The sequence below is a fragment of the Pundamilia nyererei genome, unplaced genomic scaffold (genome assembly GCF_000239375.1).
Source record: "Pundamilia nyererei isolate P.nyererei 1_Seehausen unplaced genomic scaffold, PunNye1.0 scaffold00065, whole genome shotgun sequence".
Classification (NCBI taxonomy): Eukaryota; Metazoa; Chordata; class Actinopteri; order Cichliformes; family Cichlidae; genus Pundamilia; species Pundamilia nyererei.
In genome coordinates, this window is record NW_005187466.1 from 2,494,765 (window position 1) to 2,506,745 (window position 11,981).

The following is an 11,981-nucleotide window of genomic DNA, read 5'->3' on the forward strand; positions in this document are numbered from 1 at the left end:
GTAATTACAAAATCAATTTTTAAATGATTTCATTTTAAAGGCATGATGAAGCTAGGGATGGGAATTCATAAGAATTTAGCAATTCCATTATCGATGTCACTTATGGATTAAAAATCCTTATCGATTCTCATTGGCTCTGCTTTGAAAGTCATCACCATCACTAAGCAGCATATATGGGGCTGTGGTCAATATTCAATCAGGTTTAACATCACTCTGGGTTGTTGGCTATCTAAGCGTTAGCATGCTGTCTGCTGAGATGCTTGCAAAGAGCCGAAATTGTGTTAGCAGCAAAACTGAGTTGTTTCTGTCCTGGATGCAGTTTGCATTTTGCCATCACGCTCCATATGTGGAAAGGTAATGCTACCCTTGCTAAATCACAGCCTTCTTAATCAGGAAATCATGTAAATAGAAACCAATCTGAAGTAGACAGAAATATTGCAAAAAGCAACACATTGTGCTTCAATCTAAAGGAACTCAAGAACAATTAAGGAGCAAAGTCACTGACATCTGTCAGTCTGGAAAGGGTTACATAACCATTTCTAATCAAGGTGAGAAACATTATCCACAAATGTTGAAAACTTAGAAGAGTGGTAAACATTCCCAGTAGTGATGCGACTACCATAATTACTCCAAGAACTCATTGACAACTTATCCAGAAGGTCACCAAAAAACCCAGAACAACATCTAAAGAAAGAAGAGCGTGTGCAAAAAAGGGTGTAGCTATTGCGGTATACAGTGTGTTAAGTGGAGGAGTTGTACGGGGAGATGGCCACAGGCAGAAATGATTTCCTGTGTCGTTCAGTGGTGCTTTTTGGTAATCTCAGTCTCTCACTGAACATGCTCCTGTGACTGACCAGCATGTCATGGAGTGGGTGGGAGGTATTATCCAACATTGTCTTTATTTTGGACAACATCCGCCTCTCCGACACCACCGTAAGGGAGTCCAGCTCCATCCCCATAACATTACTGGCCTTACGGATCAGTTTATTAAGTCTGTTGGCATCTGCGACCCTCAGCCTGCTCCTCCAGCATGCAACGGCGTAGAGAATTGCACTGGCCACAACAGACTCATAGAAAATCCTTAGCATTGTCCGGCAGATGTTGAAGGACCTCAGCCGCCTCAAAAAATACAGATGACTCTGGCCCTTCCTGTAAAGTGCTGTGGTGTTTTTAGCCCAGTCCAGTTTATTGTCAATGTGAACTCCAAGGTATTTATAGTCATCCACAATGTCAACACTGACCCCCTGGATTGAAACAGGGGTCAAGAGTTTCCTGGTCTTCCTGAAGTCCACGATCACTTCCTTGGTCTTTGCCATGTTGAGCAGAAGATGATTCTGCTCACACCACGTGACAAAGGAGTCGACCACAGCCCAGTACTCTGTCTCATCGTCCCTGCTGATGCACCCAACCACTGCAGAGTCATCAGAAAACCTCTGAATATGGCAGGTCTCTGTGCAGTGGCTGAAGTCTGTGGTGTAGAGGGTGAAGAGGAAGTGGGAGAGGACGGTCCCTTGTGGTGCCCCTGTGTTGCTGATTACCTTGTCAGACACACACAGTAATCTAAACGAGATGGAACAAAAGCATTGACAAGTATGGCGGTACTGTTTGGAGTGATTGAAGGACGAAGGCGGTTATTATGATGAAGATGAAAATAAGAAGACTGAGTGATATTATTTATATGTGCCGTGCTGTCGAGGATGACACCAAGACTCTTAACCGGAGGGGAAGGTGTGCCAACACAGTTATCACTGGATAATGAAAGACTTCTGGTTGGAACTTTAGTCAGTTTTGATTTGGTGCCTATTAGAATAAATTCTAAAGTAGTGATAGTATGATGGTCTGGGCCTACTTTGCTGCTTCAGGACCTGGGCAACTTATCGTAATTTATGAAATCGTGAACTCTGCTCTCTACAAGACAATCCTGAATTAGAGAATCTGGCCACTAACTCAAACCCTGAAAGTCAAGCACACTTAGGTCAACAGGACTGTGATTCTACACACACCAACAAGTCCACATCTAAAAAAAAAAAAAAGAGTTTTGGACAGTCTAGTCAAAGTCTGGACTCAAATCCAATTGAAATGCTTTGGCATAACCTTAAGCAGGTCGCTCACGCTAAAAAACAAAAAACCCTTCAATGTGGCTGAATTAAAACAATTCTGCAAAGAAGAGTGGGCCATAATTCCTCCATAGCACTGTGAAAGACGCATTAGCAATTATCCCAATAAATGCTTGACTGTAGTTGATGCGGCCAAAGGAGACACAACCAGTTATTAGGTTTAGGGAGCAGGTAGATTTGGGTGGCTTTTCCTCCCTTAATAAATGAAATAATCATTTAAACAGCATTTTGTATTCATTTGGGTTATATTTGTCTAATATTGCAATTAGTTTGATCTGAAAAAAATAATAATAATAAAAAAGAAACGAAATCCGGAGTAAAATACTTAAAGTTTATGCCGTTAGACCTACCTTTGTTCCATTCATTACCTGCTTCTTCCAATTGGTCAGAGATCATAGCACTAACAAATGAATAAATGATCGAATAACTGTCAGGAGGGGCTGGTTTCAGTGCATTTGTTTTTCCTTCCTACGCTCTCTTATCAGTTGACACCCACTGTTATCAGCGCACACACTAAAGTCAATACTTGTAAATTACACTTGAACAAATCTGTCCTGCACTCCAGATTTCAGCGGTCTCGTGACTGCAACAATAACAACAAAAGAAAAAAAAAAATCACAGTGTCGTATTGGTTCTTTCTAAAGCCACTCAACAAAAATTCGGACTCTGATTGGCTGCTGACGTTGCACCCTTCCCCTCTCGGTAAACCTGTCACACAAGCTACTTCCTGGTGTGATTGGTGGGAAAACGCAATGCTGCATCAAAGATGGCTTATTATCAACCTGCATTTGATTTATTTAGGAATAGTAGTGTGAAAGAATAAGTGGCGCTCTCCGAGAAGACAAGGCGGAGAGCTGGTGGTAGCTGTCGCGAGCAGTGTTAGCACTCTCGCCGCACTACGCACCTCTTGCTCTCTACGTGCGCAAACGTTAACTTGCCTCTACTCTGCTAGCTAGTTAGCTCACATAGTAAATATTAGCTCGTCAAGCAAGCTTGCTTATTGTAGATTACTAAAATGGCCACCATGGAGAAATTGATGAAGGCCTTTGAGTCTCTGAAGTCATTCCAGCAGCAGCAGGGACCACCGACCGCCGAGGAGCTCGCTCAGAGGCAGTAAGTTGATTTTTGTCCAGCGGTGACAGAATAGGAGGCGAGGAGCCGTTAGGCTAGACCCTTAGCTTATCGTGCTAGCAGCGTTGGTCCATTTCGGGTAGATAACCAACGTTTAATAGATGGCTTTAAGTCAGCTGCACTAAAACGTAAACTGGGAATGAGGCTAAGGTGTTATTCATACTTCTCAGCCCATTTAGGTCCACTTGTTGCCATGCTTTAGATCGCTGCTTAGCGATGCTCGCTATCCTAACGCGATCTGATTGTTTGCTAGCCTGATTTTAGGATCAGAACAGCAGAATGATGGCTAACACAGAAGGCTGATGCCAAGAACACGTGAAAGGGTCAGGAGGATCAATTTCAAGGACGTAATTTTGTGTATTCAGTAGCAGAGGACATTGAGTTTCATAATAATATTTAAACTGCTTATGCAAACGGTTATGAATGGAATGATGAACATAGCGGGGCTTCCTGCACTTGCTTCATCTCCAAGAAGTTTTACAGATCTAGTCCGTTGTTGGTTGAAACACAGGGATAGGAATTCATTTATATAGCTTGTAAAGAAGTGAATTGATGGGATCAGTGCGTAAGGAATACAGTTGTAGGGGATGGCTCTGACTTATAGTTATTATTTTAATCACTGCATTCCTTGGCTATAAGCAAGATACCTAAATTCAGTCTTTCTTTGTGCACACACACACTCACACTCACGTCATCTTTTGCATTTTGTCTTATCTTCCACAGAAAAAAGGAGCAAGCTGCCACAAAGAAGGACAGGGTGACCCACTGTCTGACAATATGTGAAAACATTGTGGCTCAGTCACTGAGGTATTCCTTGTTATTTGATCTAAATATGTGTTGGTGTGAGTCATATCTTTTTATATTCTTTTAGGGTTTCCTATCACCTTCACTAACTGTATAAACGGTAAGATAGCTTTTCTGTAAAGCATGTCTGAGGTGCAGGGTGATGTCATTTGCAACCAGAGCTTCTTCAGTAGTGATTTTACATCTGATTTCACTGATTTCTGTGATATTTGTTTTCACTTTTGTATTTTGGGAATGAAGTGGGGACATGTTCATCTTTACATATATATATTTTTCTTTTCTGTAATGTCCTTTTTGAAAAAAAAACTAATGCAACCAAAGTTTGGGAAGTTAAGCCAAGGGGGTAAAAAGTTGAAAAAAGGAAAAAATGTATATATTTTTGGCTTTTCCTCTCTCTGGTCCTGGGAATAGAACATCTCCAGAGTTTCAGAAACTGCTTGGCATTGCCATGGAGATGTTCCTGCTCTGCAGTGATGACAGTGAATCAGATGTTCGGATGGTAGCCGATGAGTGCCTCAACAAAATAATCAAAGTGAGCAAAATCTGCAAGATGGGACAAATGAATAAGAATATTAATGACAAATATTAATTGTCAAAATAAGTTTGGTGTTGTTGGTGGTAGTGTTAATCATTCATTTTGATAATTTTCAGGCACTGATGGACTCCAACTTGCCTAGACTGCAGCTGGAATTGTACAAAGAAATTAAAAAGGTAAGGCATGGGGTTGTAAAGTGAGCATTTTGTAATACACCTTATGTCTTTACTCTCAGACTATAGGCCAGTGTTAGATGTGAAAAGAAATTGTTTGACGTTTCTTTAGAGAAAGTACGGTCAGATATTAGACATGGTAATATCAGTGCTTGTGTGGCTCAATAGAATGGTGCCTCTCGGAGTCTGAGGGCAGCTTTATGGAGGTTTGCTGAGCTTGCCCACCTCATCAGACCGCAGAAATGCAGGTATGCAAACTTATAATATTTTTACATTTTTTTTTAAACCATTATCCACAACATGTCTTATTTTATAGTCTGCTGCTTTTGTGGGGACAACATCAAAGTATCATCTGTGCTTTTTTTACTTGCATATGCATATTTTTGTTTTGCTTTTACTTCATGTATACTTCTTCTCTCTCCCTTATGGCGCAGACCTTACCTGGTCAACCTGTTGCCGTGCCTCACCAGAATCACAAAGCGGCAGGAAGAGACTGTGCAGGAGACACTTGCTACAGCAATGCCCAAGATCATGTCTGCCCTGGGACACTTTGCCAATGATGGTGAAATCAAGGTATTCACCTGCTGATTGTGTGCTAAAGTAGAAAAAAAAATCACAGGCCAGTGGAAACTTTTTTTTTTTTTTTTTAACATCATCCAACTATTTCTGTTTTAGGTGCTGCTGAAGGCATTTGTGGCTAATCTGAAGTCCAGCTCCCCGACCATTAGACGGACAGCAGCCAGTTCAGCTGTTAGTATTTGCCAGCACTCCAGACGCACCAGCTACTTCTACACCTGGCTCCTTAATGTGCTTCTGGGTAGGTTGCACACTGGCTCACTGTCAAGCACAGACTGTGGACATGTCTTTTCTACCATTTTCCATTTTACTAAGCTCATTTATGTTAACATATGTGAGCTAATTTAGAATTTTTGCCCTTTTCGCCTTTTTCCAGGTCTGTTGGTTCCAGTGGATGATGAACACCCCAGCCATCTAATACTGGGGGTGCTGCTAACCCTTCGTTACCTGATGCCTCTGCTGCAGCAGCATGTCAACTCCACTAGTCTTAAAGGAAGCTTTGGTGTCATGAGAAAGGAAGCTGATGTACAGCCAACACCTGAACAACTGCTACAGGTGAGATGGAATTTGTGTGTGTGTGTGTGTGTATATATATGAAAAAAGAGTTTGTATACACTTGTATAAGTGGATGTGTAATAATTCTGTATGCATGTCTTTTAAAGGTGTATGAGCTAACCCTACACTACACACAGCACTGGGATCACAATGTGGTCACAGCTGCTCTGGAGCTGCTGCAGCAGGTTTTCAGGACTCCCCCACCAGAGCTTCTGCATATGCTCATTACTGCTGGTAGCATCCCACATGCCACCGTTTTTCGTCAGGACACTGAGAACCGCTCACGTTCTGGCAGCATCCTTGAATTCATTGGTAATCACATGAATTGACTAATACTATCTAAACAGTGCTTTTTATCATCCCTTTAGATATGTGTCTAGAAATATTTACACAGTTAACCAGCTCTAGAGACACGATTTTTATCTGTTTCAACTAGTTTATAATTCATTCACTTATGCTGACTTTGCCAGGGAACCGCATGGACAAACTGTGTTGGGGTTCCACCCTAGCCTCTTCTTTTATTCGTGGCCTTTTTCTTTGCATTTTAACTAATTTTCTGACATCCTTAAATAATAGTTTCTGTTTCTTATAAGCTTCTCTGAGCCTGTACTACTTTCCTACTCCTCAACTTCTATTTCTGCTTCCTGTTTTCATGCCTTTTGCAGCGGGGGGAGGGTCTTCCTGCAGTCCACTCCTTCTCAGGAAACAGAGAGGTGACTAGTCTGTTTATCTCCTCTGTTCACCTCTTTCCTCTCTCAGATGTGCCAATCAGGGCTTGAACAAGTTTACCTTCAACTGTGAGGCACAAAAGGCCGTGGACTTGCCTAAAATTACATATTATTAGCCCTGTATATCTAAATTTTATTCTTGTACTCAATTTAAAGTAAATCACCACACTTAGGTTTGAGTGCCTTTCCTTTTTTTTAAACTGCTGTTAATCTTACAGATTCATGTTGACAATAAACCTGTTATTTCCAGGTAAAATGCTCTCTGGAGAGGAGGATGGGTTGGAGGATGACCCTGAGAGGACTGAGGTCACTACTGGTGCTTTCACAGGTGAGATGCAAATTATCAAGTTTATGTCAACTTTGACTGTGTTCCTAATTTCACAGTGTAAGTATGTGGAGCAAAAATAAAGCTTCTGTGTGTTTCTTACTTTAGCATCAGTTGTTGGTGCAGACGGCTCTTCTGCAGCCCAGGTGGACATCATCACTGAACAGCCTCGGTCTTCCCAGCATGCTCTGCAGCCTGGTGATTCTGTGGACCTCAGTGCCTCCTCAGAACAGGGCGGTGGCGGAGGTGGGACATCTACATCAGGCACTCCAGAGTCGCCCAATGACAACGAGGAGGAAATGCTGAGTCGGAGCTCCAGTGGTGGGGCAAATGTTACCCCAGAGACTGCTGACTACACCACCCCAGAGAATGCGACTCCAGAGGGAGGGCCTCTAGGAGAAAGTGGGACACTGCTAGGCACTAATGATCGCTCACTTCCACCCAGCGACTCCTCCCAAACCACCACAGAGGGACCGGACTCAGCTGTCACCCCTTCGGATGTAGCAGAACTGGTAAGTTGACTGGGTAGGACTGCACATGGCTAATTTTATTTGAGACTACAGCTTGTACATCCAGTAATTGTGTGGGTTTCTGTTGAATAAAATGAACAGTGTGCTTCCCTAGACAATGATGGATTTAATTACCATGCAATCCATTAATTACCTCTGAACCTTTGTGTCTCTGATGGCATTTTTCTTGGTTTGAAAATGATGCTTCACTTCCCAGAACGTTGATTCTGTTGATCTAGATGTAGTTTATTGAGTCACTTGGATGAGTTACGAAACCTCTATCCCACTGAAAACATCGTATTTTCTTCAACATTAGTGGAATATTGGTAATATTGGTGATTACACAACTTTATTATCCCCCTCGATTTCCTGAAGACTTGTGGTAGATGGTGTTCCTCTCTTCACCACCACTACCGCTCAGTTCTTCAGAGGTGGGAATGCTCCTGTAATATTCTATAACAATCCATGAGATTGTTATGAACTGGTGCTAAAAATAACATTACATTTAAAATGAATGAAATTGATTGTAAAAGATTTTGGGGTCAAATATATTTCCTTGTCCCTGAGAATAAATATTTCTTCCAGTAGTGATATTGAGTAGCATATTAACAGGAGGTGATTACAAAACAACTTCCTTTGCACTAGCATTTCTTTCTGAAGACTTTTTAAAAGATAAAAAGCAGCTTATCAGAGTAGCAGCTAGAAATACTTTCAAGAAGATCAGTTTTTATCCTTAGATCTTTTGTGCAGGAAAAAAGGAACATGAAATCCTTAAGTGTTCAACCATAATGCTAACATTAATAAGTCACAATCTGGTTGTTAAGTGATTATGTATGAACCCTGCTTACAAACTACCCTGCGTTTATTAAGGCTGTTGTCTTTTTATGGTGTTTTAATGCTTTGAATCTTCTTAAATTTAATCTGAAGAAGCCCCTAAAAATAGTCAGTGATCACTGTCGGCTTCTCTGGATTTTTATTGCTAGTGTTCATCTGCAGTACATTTTAAAGCTCAGTTTTTAAAACCTTGCGATGTAACTACAGCCTATTGGCTCACGATTTGCTGGACACCAAATATTTGAATCAGGTCACCCTGAGGCTAATAAAGATTTGAACAGGTACATGAAGCTGAGGATGAGGAATTTGTCACAGCTAGTAATCCAAACCATGCAGCAGTATATTAATGACTTACCTCGTGATGGAGATGGATCATCACTTCTGACTGAAGTTTGGCTCGTTTTCAGCATTTTTCCTGCCATGCGATTGCATTTGTCTCTGCCCATCCCTGAACCTCACGTTAACATTTACCGATTTACCGAGGGGAAAAAAAGTCTGCGTCTATCCTTCAGCTTCACTATGCTAATGTGTTTCTATATTACCCTAACCATAGCGCTGTAGCTAGCCACAACGTAGCACATTATTATATACCAGCTAGTCCAACTTCAGTAACCCTACAAACGTCGCCGCTGTTCAGTTTTCTGTCTTCATTCATGTCTGACGTGATAGCAGAGCTGTGCGTTTTTAGTTTTTCAGAAATCCCTCGGTCAGAACATTGTACATTATCTTCAGATGGAAACCAACGAGCTAACTCCCAGCCTACTTCTAACTCTGGTAAACTTCAGAAATTCTGTTTTTTCATGAATGCCTGGATGTTAAACCGGTAGAGCAGCCACACTGATCATTTTATCAAAGATGAAAGGATTTAGACAGTTTCTAACTCTCAATGATGCCCCAGTGTTTGTTTGAGTTTGGGAACTGAAGAGGAATTTGGACCTGGAAACAGCTAATGACGTCAGACTGAGAAGCGGATAAGTCTTATTTTCCCCTGTTATGCTTTTAGAAGCAGTTGGACTTGTTTTCTATGTCATTAATTTTTTGTCTTTTTATTATGCTCCTAATCATGACACAGTAATTTTGACTGTTGGACTTGGTTGTGGATTAAGTTCACGGTCTGTTTCTCCTGTTAGGATTATTTTGGGGGATGCTTTTTCAATCTTTTTCACTCTTCTGGAACCAGTTTTCTTATCAGCAGCAAAACATGTTCCTAAGGTTAAAAAAATCACGAGCATCATTCCTAGATGATGCATTCAGGACTTGAAACGATAAAGGCTGCATATGCATAATGCAACACTTTCTTTAAAATCTAGTACATATAAAAACAAAGCAAAATAAAACAAAAAAAAAACTTCTATCTTAGATTTTTAACTCTGTCATCCACTCATTTAATAAAACTCTAACTCTTTCAAATGTTACTTAAGAAAAAGTTTAATTTGCAGATTTTTGCCGCTGTACCTGGAGTGTCAGGTTAATCTGCCTTTCTGGCCCCGACTACAGAACTTTTGTTACATAATAATTCTACCTCTGTGGTCTTGCCCCCCCTTTCCTATATCCTTCGTACCAGTCACTTCGTACCAGTCACACTTCATTGCCACGGGTGATTGAGCCTTCCCCACCCTCGCCAGCTTCCACTGAGGGTCCCGATGCCGCAGACAGCGACTCATCTGTCTACACTGCCTCCTCTTCGTCTTCTTCATTTTCTTTCACCTCCTCTTCCTCCTTCTATGCCACCACCTCCTCCTCTAGCAGTAGTGACAAGGTCAGCCTGCAGGACACAGTGAACAGACTGGGATGGGCTTGCTTGTTTCAATACATTTGGCTTTCTTCATTCTTTCTCCTTTGGTTGGCTCAACCCATGCAAAGACTTTTCCTAGCTTGTTGCCTCTTTTCCCCTCCTGTTGTCACCGACAGTAGATTATGCACCTTTCTTTCCCCCCTCATTTTGAGGTATTCCCTCCTGAAAATCAGATGCGTTTTGATAAAAGCAAGCAGCTTTGACATCCCGTGTGACTGGCCTGGAGTGAAGTTCAAAAGGAGAGGCATGAAGGCCAACTGTTTTTTTTGTTGTTGTTGTAATTCTTCAGATTTGGTTCTCTCTACCATTTGAAGAGGCTGTGACGGGCTTTTGTTCCAGCCAAACTTGGAGAATAAGACAATATTCACATTTTCCTCTCTTCTTTTTTTATTGTACCATTAAATTGGTTTATCTTGCGAGGGAGAGTTGTTCTTACCAAGCTGGTTTACTGTCAGAAGTAATGCAAACCAAAACCAAGAGAATAACATGCACTTTAGAAGAGCTGTAGTTCTGCTTAATAAAAAATATTGTTAGCATTTCAGGGTCAGGTTGGAGCAAAAGCTTGGTCTTCCTCTGGATTGTTGACTTTTTAAGCTTGTGCTTTTTCCTGTATGCAGTTGATTTGCTGTGAATTGTGTTGACCCAAGCATGATTCAGTAGACCTGTTTAATGGGGGAATTTTTTTTAAAATTTAATTTGTAGTTTTAGTCATTTGTTATGTTTTCCTCTGTCCAGTAACTAATTCGGTGAGTCGAAACTATTAGGTATCATGTGCATGCGGTTACATTTCAAAGTTTGGCAAACTGCCAGTTCTAATACATTTATGAATTTGAGTTTTCCCTTCTGAAGATGGTTTCTTTTTAATTGATTTGTGTGTGTGTGCTTGTGTGTGCTTGTGTGTGCATAAGGTTCTGGATGGCAGTGAGAGTCAGTACTCTGGAATGCAGATTGGAACACTACAGGATGAAGAAGATGAAGGAACAGCACCTTCCTCCCAAGAAGAACCCCAAGAACCATTCCTGCAGTCAGCACTTGGTGCGTTTGTGTACACAGCTATGCACACATAAACGCAGATGGGCTCTGCCTAATAGAAAGCTTTAATGGTGGTTATTGTTTCTGTGTATAGCTCTTAGCAAGCCTCATCTCTTCGACGGCCGCGGTCACAACCGGCAGGGTTCAGACAGCAGTGTGGACCGTTTCATACCAAAGGATGAACCTGCTGAACCCGAGCCCGATAATAAGGTAAAGTGACGTAAAACTCTCCGTGCTTGTCATATATGGTTGAAGTGAAAGGTTAACATTATGTCACTTGTCTGCTTTTCTGTCAGCCATCACGCATAAAAGGTCCAATTGGGCACTATACAGACCACAGTGCGGAGCCACTAGTGCACTGTGTCCGGCTTCTTGCTGCTTCCTTCCTACTAACAGGACAAAAAAATGGTGAGTGGGTGTTCTGCTCAATACCAAATTTTTTTTTTTCGTTTTGAAACTGAAAATTTGACTCCTTGATCTGATTGTCAAAATATATCTAACAGCAAAGTACAACTTCTACTCTCAGGCCTCTCATATATCGGAGTTGTGCTTGTTCCTGTGACTTTTTGACATCTGTGTGTGTTATTATTTGCTTTGTGTTTCTTCAGGCTTGATTCCTGACAAAGAGGTGCGAGTAAGTGTGAAAGCCTTGGCTCTCAGCTGTGTTGGAGCAGCGGCAGCGCTGCATCCCGAAGCCTTCTTTAACTCCCTCTATTTGGAGCCGCTGGACGGCGTTCCAGTTGTAGGTAAGAACTGGGGGGAAAAAAACAAAAAACTGCTCCTATCTAGTAGATGTCTAAGTAACGTGCAATAGTAAACCAGTGTGTATGCTCCCAGTACTGAAACTATAATAATAATAATAATGAT

At 41.5% G+C, this 11,981-nt stretch overlaps 1 protein-coding gene across 1 annotated transcript in view; it reads left to right on the plus strand.

Moving 5' to 3' along the window:
• Positions 1–2,819: 2,819 nt before the first annotated feature.
• htt (huntingtin) overlaps positions 2,820–11,981 on the plus strand; it is a 30,799-nt gene continuing 21,637 nt past the window's right edge. The window contains exons 1-16 of the mRNA XM_013911515.1: positions 2,820–3,230; positions 3,972–4,055; positions 4,464–4,584; positions 4,704–4,763; positions 4,929–5,008; positions 5,195–5,333; positions 5,436–5,577; positions 5,713–5,891; positions 5,999–6,203; positions 6,557–6,604; positions 6,870–6,947; positions 7,053–7,456; positions 10,991–11,117; positions 11,209–11,324; positions 11,411–11,522; positions 11,723–11,860. Of these exons, the coding sequence (XP_013766969.1) occupies positions 3,133–3,230; positions 3,972–4,055; positions 4,464–4,584; positions 4,704–4,763; positions 4,929–5,008; positions 5,195–5,333; positions 5,436–5,577; positions 5,713–5,891; positions 5,999–6,203; positions 6,557–6,604; positions 6,870–6,947; positions 7,053–7,456; positions 10,991–11,117; positions 11,209–11,324; positions 11,411–11,522; positions 11,723–11,860 (2,131 nt within the window). The 5' untranslated portion in view covers positions 2,820–3,132. The remainder of the gene's footprint in view (positions 3,231–3,971; positions 4,056–4,463; positions 4,585–4,703; positions 4,764–4,928; positions 5,009–5,194; positions 5,334–5,435; positions 5,578–5,712; positions 5,892–5,998; positions 6,204–6,556; positions 6,605–6,869; positions 6,948–7,052; positions 7,457–10,990; positions 11,118–11,208; positions 11,325–11,410; positions 11,523–11,722; positions 11,861–11,981) is intronic.